Here is a 17,132-nt window from a genome sequence, read left to right as displayed (position 1 = left end):
TCAACCAGGGAACCCTGAACAATACAAGGTCTTGCCCAAGTTTCCCACTCCTATAGAAGTGTCCTTGCATCTTGAGTATTCATCTTTCCTTTTTTATGCCGTTAGTCTGTGGAGACTTTTAGGGGAGAAGACATAAGGCCTTATGTCCCTTATCTAAGGCCCAGGGACTTCACGGATTTTCCAGATAAGGAAGTAAACAACCAAATCTGAGTGACTTGATTCCTAGGACGAATCTACTCCTCCTTAAAGACAGAGGCTCTGGGAAGACTCTTTTAAGTAAGCCCTCCAGATGTGAGCTTCTGTGAGAGCCAACGCACTCATTGTGTGGTGAACATAATTATCCGTCATGAGTAATCCTCTAAGCCTTTCTGTTGAGCCTCTGGAGAGGAAGAAATTTGCTTCATTCACTTTTAAAAAAATATTTTAAAAACTGACTTATAATTCATATAATATAAAATTCACCATTTTAAAGTGTATTGCTCACTGGATTTTAGTGTATTCACTATGTTGTGCAACCACTGCTATTATCAAAATCAAGAAAAGTTCCATCACCTCAAAAAGAAACTCTGTTACTATTAGCAGTTAATCCCAATTCTTCCCTCTTCCCAGCCCTTGGCTACCACTGATCTACCTTCTGTCTCTATGGATTTGCTAATTCTGGAGATTTCATAGAAATGAAATCACTCAATATGTGGCCTTTTGTGTCTGGCTTCTTTGACTCATGAGAATATTTTCAAAGTTCATCCAGGTTGAAGCATGAATCACTACTTAATTCCATTTTATGGCTGAATAATATCCCATTATATGAGTAAGACACATTTTGTTTCATTAGCTGACAGACATCCGGGTTGTTTCTACTTTTTAGCAATTATGAATTGCTAAATTCATAATTGTGCAATATATTATGCAATATATTTACAGTGCTACTATAAATATTCATGTACGGCTTCATTCACTTCAATATCCCCATTGCCTGGCAGTTCAGTGCCTAGCACATAGTAGGTGCTCAATTAATGGTTGCTGCATGAATGAAGAGTCCACATGATTTTCCTAAAGGCCTCATCCATGTCACAAAGCAGTGAGGTTTCCATGACAAAGCACTGTCCTCAACTGCCTATTAACTACTGCCTCCCTCTCCTCTTTTCCTGTTGGCCCTGCCCGTTTCCCCCAACTGCCAGCTCTGATCTGCAGTGCCGCATGCTTCCATTTGCTCCTGCATTCCTCTTCTTTAGCTCTGATTCTTGCTACCTACGCTGTTAGCAGCAGAGAGCTCCTCCCATCATCCAGTTCACTTCTTCATACCCGAGTCATAGGACCCAGTCTTTAAATCAAGGATGTACATTTAGAACAGCACAGTACAAAAGAAATATAAAAGGAGGACACACACACAATTTTTTAATTAGTAGGTTAGTAGGTTCATATGCCCAAGTTATTCCAAAGATAAGCATTTTCCATTAACTAAATCAAGCACGAATCTTAAAATTTAAATTTAACTTAATTAAAACCAAAATTCTGTTCCTGAGCCACACTAGTCGCATTTCAATTGCTCAACAGCCACATATGGATAGTGGCTACCATACTGGACACCACAATTCTAGAAAACAAACTAGCTTTCAAGAACAATTACCTCAGGCCAAACTAAGATGGTTATCTATTTGGAATACAAAACAAAAGAGGGACATAAAAAGCCCTAAATACCAAGGACTGTGAACTTCATTCTTTATTCATTTGACAAGAACTTACTAAATACCTTTTATGAGCATGTCATAGGCCTTATCACCATAGGAGACACAAACAGGTTGGGAGAGATATGTCGTATTTTATTTACTAACTACAGAATGCTGGCGTTAGCCTATTCCTTAGTATTCAAGGCCTAACTTTGAGTTGCCTAGAATGACTTCAAGAACTCAAAATTAGGCTTTGAATACTGAGGAATAGGCTAACTCCAGCATTCCGGTGGCTGTGCTCCAAACTTCCTCTTGCAAGTCAAATATATGGCACATAAAATGCATTTCCCCAGAGTAGCAGTTTCATAGCACGGTTAGGTGCTTAAGTTAGCCTCTCAAAATTGACTGAACCCATAATATAACTGAAATATTACAGGTGTACAATTTTGTTTACATCCAAAATCAAAACTATGAGTCTTGTTTTCCTAACACCATTAACACTTAGAAAAATATATCCAAACCATGTTTTTAACAGACAAACAGTCCTTAAGGCCTTCAGCATAGTTGACAAGGTTCATAATTCACCTTTATTTAAGCAACTGAGAGTCAAAATAGGGGGAAGGAGATGGAATGCGGACCTAAAAGCCAAAGGGCACTGTGGGTGTAACGCTGATGAGTGACCTTCAACCCCAGGGAAGAAACACTGATTTCAGACCTTCTTGCTCTAGAAGTCAAAATACTTTCCCCCTGACAAGTGGTAAGATAAGGTAGAAAACAGAAACACTGGCAGAGAAATCTGGACTCCTAAAGCTGTGATGCCATACTGTAGTGGGGGGTGAGTGAGGAAGTCAGGAATGCCGCAATGTTAAAGTGAAAGGGAAGATGGAGCAAAGTGGGTCCCAGGGCCAGCAGCGGGCCAGCCTTGTTTGACAGGGGTCGGGGGGAAAAGGCCAGAGGGTGAGACTTCCCATACACATGCTAAAGGGAGGGCTAGTGTGAAGGGTAATAAGGGAAGGAGTCCATGGGCTGTTGCCCCCAAATATGGCACCCTAATATGCTGAATAACTTGAATTAAAGGCACTTGAAGGTCACGTTAGAACAGGGTTTTTTCTCTTATCTGTATAAAGACTGGACCCATTAAAGAAAACACAAGTGTCTTCCAACCACTCCCTGAAATCTCATTATCTACCACAGAGCAAGAGACTGAAAATTAAATACCATACCTAGAACCCAAACCATGGTCTGTTTCCCATCCCATTCAATTTCCAGAAAGTCATCTATTAACCATGGTCTGATTAATTTCCCCTAAACTTCATTTACTACCCCTCCAACTGGCGTATTTCCCCATCTGCCTTCCCCTGTGAAGAAGGATATATACACATCTGGACATCACCGTGCTACTGGGTAGTCACATTTCTGTGGTTTTCCCCCCACACAATAATAAATTATGTATGCCATTTTCTCCTGTTAATCTGCCTTTTGTCAGTACATTTTCAGTGAACCTTCAGAGGGCCAAGGGGAAGCCTCCCCTCTTTACTCATACATAAACACACAAGGACAAGGAGAACTGTAAGGGGAAAAGGTCATACCTGAGGGCATTTGAAAACTGAACTGTTGCTGCTAATAATGATGATTATAATAAGGAGAATGATGACAGCAGCCAGTGGTTAACATTTACTGTTTTCTACATTGAACGAACTGCTCAAAATTATATATATATATATATAGTCATATAATCCTCACTTAATGGGAAAGATCTCCATGCAGTGGAGAGTGCTGAACAGAACCTAGAGGAAACAGACCGCCAGAAAGGAAGGGAGAAGCCTTCCTAGGGAGGTGGAATAGAACACGCACTTGTTGGGGCTGTACATTTTATCTGATTTGCTCTGTCGGTTTTAATAACCATTCTCTTCTTACTTAGTTTCAGACCAAAGAATAGATATGGCCAGTCTTCCTAAAACTCAGAGCCTAAAAATATACTCTCACTGAAGGCTCAAACAGTATTTGCAGACAATGATAATGACATGCTTTTGAAGTTCAAGGCACCTTAGCTGAAGTGCCAATCTGAGCCTCTTAATAGTTTATGACCTTAAGCAAGTCATTTTTTAACCTTTCTGAATGTTGTCATTATTAGTCTCAAAGAGGAGAATGAGCTAAATATACTATCAGAATGTCCTAAGTACCCACTACTCCACCTGCCACAAACTTACCCTCTCCTTGCCAAAAAAGCTAAAAAAACAAGATAAAATCTCTCTCCCACCCCAAAAAACCCCAAAAACCTAAAACCTTCAGGAAATGCCCACCCTAGCCTTAGAAATTAGCAGAAGGCAGCATGACCATACCAATAGGAACCAGGATTGATATCAAGACACTGCTCTTTCTCACTTTCAGAGTTTGAGAAGAGTCAAGCAAAATCTGTCTTGCTTCCTTTCCTAAAGAGGCCAAGCCAGATTCTCACCTCAAACTGCATCAATCACTCCTGATGACAGGCAGGAAGGTTCTGAACTTTCCCAGCCTTCAGATGGTGATACTAGCTACTATCTACAACATATATGCAAAAGATCCCATTTGAACCTGAGAATTTCAGAACAAGAATATTGTTCTAGAATTTTGTCAACATGGTCTCAGCGAGGTGGACAATTTACTGAATTTCTAACTCCTTTTCACCCTCAGGAAAATCCTATTTTCCATGATGATGGAAAAATGGATGCATAAATAATACAAACTCACAAAATCCACTACATTCTCCCAAGAACTTCTTCATTCTGGGACACGGGACACCCACAGAGATTGTCTTTCCAGCTCTGGCTCTCCCAGAGCTATGCAGCCCCACCTGCTCACTTACAGCTGGGCATGGCTAGAGAGACTCTCTCATGATTCCCAGGACTGGCTTCCTGAGCACACAACCCATCCACTAGCACAGGGCCCCATGCTTAGGAGAGTCCTCACTTGGCTGTGGTTGTCGTCTTTAAATTTTTAATAATTAATCATCATTAATAATTGCTAACAAGTTACTTGGCATTTTCACTACATAGCTAGTCCTGGTGATGCCTGACTTGGAGGAGGCATTCAATTCACAGTAGCAACTAGTGAACTGTGGGGGCAGCCATCACACGCAGCCTAGGGCCAGAACTACTTCAATTTCCTTTGAAACAGACTAGTTTTTATTCTTAGGAAGAAAAAACAAAACAAAACAAAACAAAACAAAAACACAAGCAATTGCATGCACTTCCATTTGGAAACTAGAATAATTAAATCTAATTTCCTGCTGGTTCTCTCTGGTACCCTAGAGGGCAGGCAAAGCCATCAGATGCTCGCTTAGGGAAACACCAGTGGCAGTGCAGTTAGTTCCAGCCACCCCACAAGGGTTGGGCTGTGAGGCAGAGCAGCACACAGGAGCCTCTCCCAACACAAAGGAAACACAAGGAGACTTACATCAAGGAATCAGTTACCCTAAGAAGAGAATGCGTGACATAAAAGAAGGTTAATACCCAGTGACAACCAAAAAATTCAATAGGGAGACGCATGTCCTTGCACTTTTTTTTTAAGTAAAAACTAAGGATATAAAATAACATATATATTTTTTTAACTAGAGATGGTTTTAAGAAGTGAAAAAACTACTTCTAAGTTCTTCATTTTCCTAGTTAGGACAATATTCACAGGAAATTGAAATTATTATTCTAACACTTAAAGTGAAATCACTGAAACTGCTTTCATTTACCTGAAGATTTTAACAAACAGGGGCATGCAGGACAGAGTACCTCAGCCTCTGTAAATGCCTGGAACACCCCAACTCCCAAAGGAAGGCAGAGCCAGGTGCACATTTCCAGAGAGGAATTACAAAGGATGCCCACAGAAACAGGTAATTCATTACCAGAGAAAAGTCCCTGATGTTGGAAATCTCATGGCTGAAGGCAGAAACTCAATCAGGTAGAAGCTAGTCAAGTTAATCCAAATGAAGCAACTTAAATTAGCTTTTCTTTTAAAAGAGACACCTAGACTGGGTCCCACTCATTACCTGCCGTATTCCAAAAGCGTAGCATGGATTCGAGATTCTTCATCAAGCAGCTCCTCTGCTCCCTGGTGGCGTTTGTATTTCCGACGGGGCTTGTATACTTCCTAAGTGGATGAGACAGCCAAGTTACTGAGTGTGAGAAGGCTCTCCTCCTGAATTGGCTGCTGGATGCCTCCAGCCATGGGGTATATTCCTTCTGTTTGCTTGTTTGTTTTTGTTTTTAAGACAGTCTCACTCTGTCGCTCAGGCTGGAGTGCAGTGGCGCGATCTCAGCTCACTGCAACAGCTCTGCCTCTACCATGGGGTATATTCTAAACTTATATACATGCACATATATATATCCTAAACAAAATACGTGGCATGTAGTAAGTAATCAATAAATGCAGGTCTTCAGCCCCGATGAAGTGGTTTACCATGCTACCCCAAATGAATGTCCTTCTTGACTGCTAAGCTGGCTGTCAAATAATACTCTAGTAACATCTGCTCAGGGCTCTGGGTGCAGGTAGGCAGCTGCTATGCCAGCAAGGTATTCAGGCTGCTCATCCCCACATCTCTCTTTTTCCCTACTACCCGGGTTTACTGCATCTAATCATTACCTGGATATCACCACAAAAAGCATTACTATCAGGTTTTTCCAGATACTGGCATTTTATTTTAATTGGAATTGTTCCCCATGGATAATTCTGGTTAACTTTATTATTTTACTTTAGTATACAGTTTCGAGCATACAGAAAAACATTCTGTAACGCATACGATATAATCTCAAACAATTTTGTGGAAAAGGAAATGGATCCGGGCCTGAGATGATGCTAAAGGTTGTTCTTAAAAATTCCTGCCACAAATATTCCCCAGTTTACTGCTGGTGTCTACACGAATAGGAAGCTATAAATAACATAAAACAGACTTACAGGGAGATGCAAAATATAATCAACCTACATGGTGTCAGTTACTGTGCCTGGTTTAGCTTCCACTGAGCTCTACTATTACAGCTTGAGCTTAACTGCTATTGTACTTAGTTACAACTGAAAAAGTCAGTAACCCAAAGCAAGAAATTGGATTCTTCTAAAAACAAAAAAAGGACTGACTCCAAAACAAGAGCATACTGACACCAACAGCTTAAAAGGACCTTTTATTCTGCCAAACAATGACAATGTTGGCTTTTGTGAATTATTCCTTACACGTTAAAGTATAAAACTTCATATATATCTCACCTTTCTTTTACACTTTATAAACCATACCATGAAGTAGAGACAGGGCACATACCATTAACCTCACTTTACTATTGAGGAAGCAGACATTGAATAATTTGTCCAAGATCCCTGGGACACTATGCGGCCTGGCCCTAGGTAACCTGGTTTCTCATTTCAAGGCTTGTCCCTGACACTAACTTGCCCCAGGCTGCCACTCTAGCCACCCACCAGCCATTTCAGCTAGCCCTCTCACAAGACTCATTCTATAATCTGAAGCTAAGTAATGCAACCTAAATATCAGGGGTTTACAGGCCAACTATAAAGAGCTATTGCTAAGTCACCCTTTAAAGCAACAGGGTCAGGAATGCTGATGTCTAGTCCTATCTCTGCGACTAATCAGCTGCATGACCTTGAGAAAGGCAGTTCCCCTCAATGGGCCTCAGTTTGTGTATCTGTAAAATGAAGTTGTACTAACAGATCTTGAAGGATGCTCCCAGGGTCTCTTCCTTTGTATTATTTTAATCCTGTAAAGATAGTGACTTGGTAACATAATTCCTTAAAAAATGTAGTCTGAGATTAATAAAAAATCTACCATGCTTTACATGATGTGCTCTTAAAAAGGAATATAAAATCAATTTATCCTTCTGTCATTAACAGTGGTAGCAATTGTAATAGTTATCACTTATTGAATAGTAGATATGTGCCAGGCACATTCTGCTATATCTGTGCTGTCCATTTGATCCCCACATCTAAGTGTAGTTATCCTTGTTATCTTTCTATAGACGAACTTAGGCACACAGAGGTTAAAAAACTTGCTGATGGTGAAAAAGGCAGTAAGTGATAAAAACAGGATGACTTCAGAACTGAGACACTTAAGCACTTTGCAAAATGTCTCACACCTCTACTTTCATCACCCTTTATCTAGGTTCTGATATATATATATATATATATCAGATATGTATATATATATGTATTTTTTTATTTTTTTTTTTGCAGATGCTAAAAGGCACAAACACAGGGTTAAATATTAAGGTGACCCTTTTGTAAAGCAGAGAACTCTTATACTGTGAGAGTCAGAACTCTACTTTGCACGTCTGGGTTACAAGTCAGGTTCACCTGTCAGAGTAATTACGCTAAGTTCACATTCCTCAATGCGGGGAAGGGAGGTAGAACAGCACAGCACCATGGCAGTGTCTGCAGCAAATCCCTGATCGCTTCCCTCACAATTACCATAGACAACTTTTTTATTGAAATAATGGAGCAGGCAGTGAAATAGCCACCGCCAATCCAGCATTCTACACTCAAAAGCTCCAGTGGGCCAGCCCACGCCCAACTCAACAGGAAGCGATACTTTCCATTGACCTTAACAGTTCATCTTTGCAGCCCAAACCCAACTCCAACAGATCCATTTTACTTAGCCTATGTGTCCTGTCAGTAATTCTGCCTTTCACCTAAAGGGACCCCATAGATGTTTTCACCACCAAGTGCAATGTCCTGAAAGATCTCATAAGAAAAAGTTACTATAAATGGGAAAATAAGTGCTTCTTAAAAATTCTCACATTAATAAAATAACAAAAATGAAGTGCCTGGGTATTGACTGAAAGAAATGATGAAAGATGGATGGATGGCAATCATTTCTGTAGAATTTCCTCCAGTGGCACCCCTCAGCCCTGTTCTTCCATTCTCTTTTACATGAGCTCTGCTATGTAAGTATATATCTTCTGCTCTTTGAGGTACGGCACAAGCCCCACGTCAGGTCTCCTTGAATCTGCACTAAACAGCATGACTTGGTGGGTAAGAATAAGATCACTGTGTTATATAAATGAGCTAAACATGGCTCCTGGGTTGTTTACTTCTTCGAAGAAGACTGACATCCATTGGCTCAAAAGTTGACCAGCACAAACTCAAATTTTTACATATCAAAATGTTTTATACATAGCCTAAATAATCAGACTTTTTGTCATTTAGAGCCTGCCTACTTTGCAAACCCTTCAAAACTGCTGGCATTTTCTAACCATAGATAGGATAAACCCTGTGGCTAGGTAGACCTCAAGCCACTGGGGCTCTTCATGGGTCTCTGACCACAGACTCCCACTGTGTGATGCTGAGCAACATCACCAAGACAATGAGCCTCCTCTACGATCTTGGGGAGTTCCTTTCCTCTCCTCCCACTCTGGATGTGGCCCTTGCATCCAAGCTTCTGGATGGTCTCATGGTGTAAGGGACTCCTCTACCCTGCAAGCAAACCTGTCAAAGCATCACCCAAAGAAAGCTTATATATGCTACTGCCACCTTGCAGTCAGGTCGTTCTTCTTGATCAGCCCTCAAACTCCTCACTAGCCGGAATGTCACTACTGTTGCCTCAGCTCCTAGAACATGGTCTGGCATATAGTAAGTGTTCAATTAATATTACTGAATGAATACATGGAGTCAAACAAGCTAGAGTTTTAATGCTTGCTCCATTGCTCACTATACCTCTCTGACTTGAGGCAAGTTACTTTAACCTCTGTGGTTTTCCATCTGTATATTAGGTATAAGAAAAGCTGTTATGAAAATAAACTAATCAGTATATTTAATAGTACCTGACATACAGTAAGGGCTAAGATGTATACATATTTACATGCATATGGATGTGTATTATTAACATTGCTTTACTTAGGTCACTACATTTATATTTTACAAGCTGAATGAAAAGGACTTCCTCACAGCATTCCCTATGGAAGAACACACTGGGCTGGTAACTTTAAATGGCAGTCTCTTAGATGATCCAGTAAGTTCCACAGTGCACTTCCTTCCAACCAGTCTGGAAGCTCTAAGAAGTCTTTTCTCTGTCCCCTCTATTCTCATACAAAAGTCTAAACTACCAAAAAGATGCTCACAAATAGTAAATGAATATATCTTTTGGGTCTGGGTAAAACTGTGTGGGTACCCGTTATTCAAGGTTAAGAGGGAGTAAAAGACCTCACTGTACAGGACAGATACTTCATGGCTATGGAGGGCTGACAGCTCAGAGGAGGAAGCTGTGTCACAGCACACTACATGAGACAGAGGAGCTGATTATGATTATGATGTGAAAGTGGAAGGTGGTATTTTCCATTCCTTATGTCCTTTGAAAATACCACCTCCTATTGGGCAGGCCTTCTACAAAGCAGCCAGCTATTCTGTACAAAGAAGATAGGGAGAAGAAAGTAATGTACTCCAAAGAAGAAAGCAGGTACTGGGAATAATCTCCTGAAGGAAGAAAAATGAAGCCAAGACAAAAAGAGAACACGCCCATCATAAGCTCGGATGATAAAGTTCACAGCAGCCTTTCTGCCTGGCAATCTGGCAAGAAGTATTAAAAGCCTTAGGTATAATCTTGACCAATTCCACTTCATGGAATAAATCCTAAGTAAATAATTAGAAATAAAAGAATAAATTTAGCTATGAGGATGTCCTACATAATGGCCAAGTGGAAAAAAAAAAAAAAAAAGAGATACAAACTATAGTTGAACTAGTGCCACACAATTAATAATCTACAGCCATTAAAAATGCTATGGAGGTATCTTTATTGGCATGGAAAGATATCCTCAATATACTACTGAGCAAAAGGAGCAAGCAACAAAATAGAATATATAGTACAATGCCATTTTTTTTTTTTTGCAATCTCTAATTCTCCATACTGATATTCACAACTCTTTATTTCCTGCTTGCAATATCAGTGGTTATCCCTGGCTGGTGGTATCACGGGTGATTTAGTTTTTGTTTTTCTCCATTTCCTAATTTTTCATTCTTATTACAACAGCATTAGTGCAAAAGAAAAAAAAACTTTGAGAACAAAAAATCATGCACCAAAAAAATGAATGGGCTACATAACCAACGATGAATGCAAAAAATTCAAACAGTCTTCTAAGGATGGCTAAAGACAATAAGCTAAAGATTTAATATTTAAATACTTTTAGGTTATGTCTAAACAAGAATAAGTAAAAGCCTGTTGGTTGAGACACAAAGGCATCATGCTGATCAAAAAGATAACAACAGGACAGCTTCCACCTGGCATCCATTCTTTGGCTGGGCAATGGGTCTTCGGATGAGAAATCAGTCAATGTTCTCGTAAGGAACTGAAGAGGTGGTGGGAGAGGACCCAACCACTCTGTAGGCATTTGAGTCTCTGGGACCCAGAGAAGCAATATCCCAGAGCCCTGAAGTAAGTCAGCAATAGTACTGCAAAACTGGTGCTAGGAATATGTGGGAAAGCAGAGATGAGGTGAAAAGCCAGAAAAGAGGAGGAGTGCCGACACCTGTTGCGTTAGAGTCAGGTGTAGTATCAAAATCTGGCTCCCTCTTCCTAGCTCTGCAGCTACACAGGGAATTTATTAACCTTTCTAAGCTTCAATTTCCTGATTTGTAAAATGGAAATAATAATATATAACTCCTTGAGTGTTAACGAGGGATAAAGGAGCTAATGCTTGTTAAACGCCTATTGAGATGCCAAGCACGTGGTAAGCACTTAATACATACACAGCAGCTCCACACCTATTTTTATAAAACGCTGGGTCTAAAAACTAGGCATCTATATGTCTGACCTTATTTTATTCCTTAATTTTCCATTCACAACTTAAAATTAAGGATTTCCTTTCCTTTATTAAAGGAGGGATTTTCCTTGAGGAGCATGACAATAAATAAAGTTTTAAGCTGTTTAATATTTTGTACTGACTCACAAGAATAGGTCAGGGATATGCACCACAGCCCTAGAGTTTCTGAGAGCTTTTGGGACTCTCATTTCAAGTCAGCTAAAGAAGGGCTTGCAGAAGTGGCAGAAGGGAGGGAGGAAAGTTAATGGTGATAGATCTCAGCTAAGAAACCTATGCAGACAGCTCCTGGAAGTGAGGGGTGTTTCAGTAGATGAGGAAAAGAAAAACCCAAAGGCAACCTTTAGCCATCCATGAAGATTCTTTATCATTCCTGCTGAAAATGTATTGCCAATCGGCTGGGTGCGGTGGCTCACGCCTGTAATCCCAGCACTTTGGGAGGCCGAGGCGGGCGGATCACGAGGTCAGGAGATCGAGACCATCCTGGCTAACACAGTGAAACCCCGTCTCTACTAAAAATACAAAAAATCAGCCAGGCGAGGTGGCAGGCGCCTGTAGTCCCAGCTACTCGGGAGGCTGAGGCAGGAGAATGGCTTGAACCCTGGGGGGCGGAGCCTGCAGTGAGCTGAGATCGTGCCATTGCACTCCAGCCTGGGCGACAGCGAGACAGTCTCAAAAAAGAAAAAAAAAAAAGAAAATGTATTGCCAATCAACTGAGGATTAAGTTCACTCATAAAAAAGGAAATAAACTAAACAATACAAATTATAACCAGGGACTCACAATTTTTTTCCATTTCCCTTTTTATTTATTTTTTTGAGACAAGGTCTCACTCTGCCACCCAGGGTGGAGTACAGTGGCACAATCACAACTCACTGCAGCCTCAACCTCCCCAGGCTCAGGTGATCCTCCCACCTCAGCCTCCTGAGGAGCTGAGACTACAGGTACATGCCACCATGCCTGGCTAATTTTACTATTTTTTGTAGAGATGGGGTTTCACCATATTGGCCAGGCTGGTCTCGAACTCCTGGGCTCAAGCGATCTGCCCACCTCAGCCTCCCAAAGTGCTAGGATTACAGGCATGAGCCACCAGGCCGGACACATTTTCCTTTATTCTGATACTATTTTCTCATCAGCTGCAAACAGCATTTTATCTATAGGCTCACAGCAGCACAGTCACAAGACTGGGTTTGAGTCCTGCCTCTACCATCACCATTGTGACATTGGGCAACTTATATATAACCTACCTGTGTTTCAGTTTCCTGATTTATTAAAAAGCAACAACAACAAAAAACTACTACTTCATGGGATTGTTGTGAGGACTAGATGAGTTAGAGATGAACACCCAGAACAATGCTGGGGCACTATGTAAATATCTGTCATTATCACATATTCCTTAATTCTCTGCAATCACATTACCAAGCAGAAGTGGATTAAAAAAAAAACCTCCATTAAAACTGAGAAGAAAAAATAATGTGCCTCTAGAGGCTTTAACTAATCCATAGGCATAGAGATGCCAGACTCAGTTTCATTACCAGGATGATTGACAGTTGTGCTGGCTTTTGCTCTATGGCAGAAAACTGTACCATTTTCTCATTCTCTACCCAGGGCTCAGAGTAAGATTTACACATGAAGATATTCGATTAAGCATTAAAAATTTTTAATGTTTGGGCCGGGCACGGTGGCTCACACCTGTAATCCCAGCACTTTGGGAGGCCAAGGTGGGTGGACCACGAGGTCAGGAGATCGAGACCATCCTGGCTAACACGGTGAAACCCCGTCTCTACTAAAAATCAAAAAGTTAGCAGGGTCTGGTGGTGGGTGCCTGTAGTCCCAGCTACTCGGGAGGCTGAGGCAGGAGAATGGTGTGAACCCAGGAGGCAGAGGTTGCAGTGAGCCGAGACAGCGCCACTGCACTTCAGCCTGGGAGACAGCGAGACTCCATATCAAAAAAAAAAAAAAAATTTTAATGTTTGAATGTGGCTTTTGTTACCAAAAAAAAAAAAAACAAAAAAACACCTTAATGTGTACTTACTGTTTTGAATAGGTAATGCACAGACTAGAATAAAATTCAAATAGTACAGAGATTATAGGAAAAATACAATTTCCCCTTCTCTCCTGCTGCTGGCCTAGCAATTTCCTGCCTCAGAGGCAACATGATTATCACCTGGTTTTCATATCGTTCCAGAGATGAAGTAACATTTAAAACAGGGGAAAGCAATGATCATATCCAACTAATTGGTTACTATTTGTCATGAGAAATGTAGTTAGCAGGAATCTTTGTTTGTTTTTGTTTTTGTTTTTGTTTTGAGATGGAGTCTTGCTCTGTCGCCCAGTCTGGAGTGCAATGGCACGGTCTTGGCTCACTGCTACCTCTGCCTTCTGGGTTCAAGCAATTCTCCTGCCTCAGCCTCCCAAGTAGCTAGGATTACAGGGGTGTACCACCACACCCAGCTAAATTTTGAATTTTTAGTAGAGATGGGGTTTCACCATGCTGGCCAAGCTGGTCTTGAACTCCTGACCTCGTGATCCACCCATCTCAGCCTTCTAGTGTGCTGGGATTACAGGTGTGAACCACTGTGCCAAGCCAGCAGGAATCTTTAACAGCATACAAAAGGCCCTACATTGGTAAGTGAAAAAACCACAAAATTATCTTTAAAGTATGATTCCAATTCAGTTTACAAATGCACAATAAAAACATGGAAGAAATATGTCCAAAAATTAAAAGTGGTTGCTTCTGTGTTGTGAAATTAAGGTGAAAAATCAACCTTAATTTAATTCCCCTACATCTATCAGTCTTTTTAAAAACTTGAGGATGCTCTAAACTGAACACCTATTTCACAACCAGGAAAGAAAATTACTCTGAGGTCATATCATTTTTTCTTATTATTGTTTAGTACTGCCACCAAATCTGAAAACAGTGTATGGCTTTTGAGTGTCACCTTCTTAAAGGTTTTCCACCTCTAACATTTCCAAAATGGAATTGAGAAAAAAAAGAAATTACAATCATAAAGTGATCAAGATTTTTTTTTTCATAGGAGATTTTCATGTCTTTCATTACCAAATGATTGTTCTTTTCAGAGTAATCACCTTGGTAGACCACATATTTATTTTTAATATAAGCCAGTTTGGAATCCTTTTTCTGGAAAGACTGTAGGCAGTTCACAAAGCCACAAACACCAGACAATGTCAATCTTTACAATGACACAAGGTATGTAACCCATGCCATCTGTATAAGAAGTACATCTGATATTTCATTTGGGTGGCATATTAATACAAGAAACTATGCAACTATGAAAACCAACTAGATGTATGACATAATTTAGATGAAGTTAAAAGCATGCAAAACAACACAATACATTATTTTCAGGAGACAGAGACTGCACACAGGCACCTAGGCTTCGCTCCCTTCAGCTCAGGTAGGAAGGCTGGGGGTGGAGGGTACAGCTAACAAGGTTCCACAGCTCTGGCCTAGAGTGTTTTGTAAAGGGTCAAGGGTTCCACTAACCCTCGTGCTGGGGAAGTGGGGACACATGTACAGACTCACTGTGATTAAGATGTACTGTGAATGGGGACAAAGGCCATCCCAGAGCTTCCCGCACACAGCTCACTGGCTACTCTGTCTATGCAAAGCCATCAAGGGGGTGGGGGACAGAAACCTCAAGTTATCATTCCCATTCATCATCTGCTCTTCAGAGCTATTCAAAGTTTATACCTGCCATTGGGATAAACTAGGAAGGGCTCTGTGTTTGGTTATTTCTCCCTTAAAACTGGAAGTGAGGAGACAGAGCAGTAGTGTGGCAGGTTCTACCTGTGCATACTTGTGTCCTGGCCCTGAGTAGTGAAGCAGGCAGGGCTTCCCTCACACAGCCATCTCAGTCTAGCTCCTAAGCGATCCCTGTAGACAGAAGCCTCAGGAACAGCACTTTTGTGATTTAACAAAGGGCTATCTGAGGCTACGCAGGGCTCTGACAGAAGAACATGGCCAGGGGACTTACTGAGAGGTCCACAACTGTCTTGATGGCCTTTTCTTTTCTCTTTATGAAGTCATCATCCTACAAGACAAAACAGAGCGATTAAACAAATCCCAAGGGAAAATTAAAACTCAAGTGGACCACTCAGAAATCTGTCTTATAAATTGACTTCTCATCTCATCACTACTTTGCCTGAAGAAGTCTCAATTTTCAAACAAATTGGAATATATTCTCCATGGGAAAAGGCTACACACCCTGCAGATGGCTCCAGCATAGATCCCTATACAGCCAGTAAGAAAAAGGGGGTCATGAGGAGTAGTGCCTAAGACAAGAGTTCTCATTTCAAATCCTCTCAAGCACTGAAACCTCAGGTAAGTTACTTAACCTCTAAGCCTCAGTTTCTCTGTCTATAAAACAGGGATAAAAACGCCTATCTCAGAGGGCAGTAAGGATTAAAGAATAAAAGCCACAAGATGTGCTGAGACTAGCATGTAGTAAATACATGATGGCTATTAGCTATTATTGTTGTAATTATTATTATTATTATTAAATTGTTACTATAGGATGTTCTGGGCAAGTAGCCTCTCAAAAAACTTAATACAAAAATCAACTACTATTCTTGTAAGTTAATAAAAGCCCTAGATCAAACACTAAAATTCAGAGAAAATGACAAAATTATAGAGCTTTGCACTCAGTGGCTATGTAAAGGAGCACTAATGATGCCAAGTGGGGGTGAGAATGCAGGGGAGCCTGAGCTTACTCTGCTCCTTGCTAGGGAGTCTCTAAGTATGCACTCTGTTTCTCAGTGGGACAAGAAAATAAAATCACAATACTGACCTCAGGGAGACTGTAAGTCTTCTGGAACTGGGATACAGAGTAGGAGCGGATATAGTCACCCATCTCTTCTTTTGTTTCTATAGCTCGTTTCACCAGCCACTGGGGAAGAAAGTGAAAAGACAAGAGTTGCTAAGGACAACATCCCACTGCAGTGAAGGCCAGTTCAGACATGGCACAACTCATGAACTCAAATCAGCATAGCTGAACTGACCAGGTGATAAGAAGCTATCAACACACGCTGTCCTATAGGAAAAGCAACCAGCTGGGCATCCGAGATGTTAAGATCCAATGGGACCTAGTGCTGAGTAGCCGTGCAGGAGCTTTAAAGCCTTACTTCATATCCTTGAGCCTCAGTTTTCCTTTCTGTAAAAGTATTTCAGTTCTCTTCACCTCACAGAGCTAACATGGGAGTAAATGAAATCATAAGTAGTAGAGTGATTTGTAAACACCTGAAGTACAAAACAAACAGAGCTATCTCCCAACTTCCTGGTCCTACGGGCAGATCTTCATGTAAATCTCTTTTTCTTGTGGTCCTTACACCACAGACCAGGGAAAAGGGAGAGAACCACAGAGAATGCTAGCGTAACTCCCCATTTGACAAGTGAAAAAATGTCCAAAATACTCAGATTTGACAACGGTGCATACTGAGCACACAGTTGAAGGCACTGGTTTATCCTGACATTCACAACATTCTCTCTTAATCCTCACAACGTCGGATGGTACTGGCTGAGTTTTACTGAACCTGAAGTGCCAGGAGACTATATAACTTATTCATGGATCCATAGCCAGCAAGCTGCAAAGCTGGGAGTCACAACTCAAGAGACTATTCTACACCAAAGACTGGACAAATGGTTTCATGAAATGTTTCCCAGCTTTGTTA

The 17,132-nt window shown here is 40.9% G+C and overlaps 1 protein-coding gene across 5 annotated transcripts in view; it reads right to left on the bottom strand.

Annotated features, from left to right (window-relative positions):
* The window catches only part of CCDC93 (coiled-coil domain containing 93), a 100,192-nt gene that overhangs the window by 66,025 nt on the left and 17,035 nt on the right, over positions 1 to 17,132 (bottom strand). For all 5 annotated transcript variants that reach the window (XM_055262421.2, XM_063631309.1, XM_055262422.2 and 2 more), the window contains 3 exons: positions 16,253 to 16,351; positions 15,440 to 15,496; positions 5,686 to 5,786 (listed from right to left, as the gene is read on the bottom strand). In XM_055262421.2, the coding sequence (XP_055118396.1) occupies positions 5,686 to 5,786; positions 15,440 to 15,496; positions 16,253 to 16,351 (257 nt within the window). The remainder of the gene's footprint in view (positions 1 to 5,685; positions 5,787 to 15,439; positions 15,497 to 16,252; positions 16,352 to 17,132) is intronic.

Source organism: Symphalangus syndactylus, chromosome 22 (genome assembly GCF_028878055.3).
Source record: "Symphalangus syndactylus isolate Jambi chromosome 22, NHGRI_mSymSyn1-v2.1_pri, whole genome shotgun sequence".
NCBI classification, from domain to species: domain Eukaryota; kingdom Metazoa; phylum Chordata; class Mammalia; order Primates; family Hylobatidae; genus Symphalangus; species Symphalangus syndactylus.
Note: the sequence above shows the minus strand (reverse complement) of the source record. Positions and strands in the feature narration are given on the sequence as shown.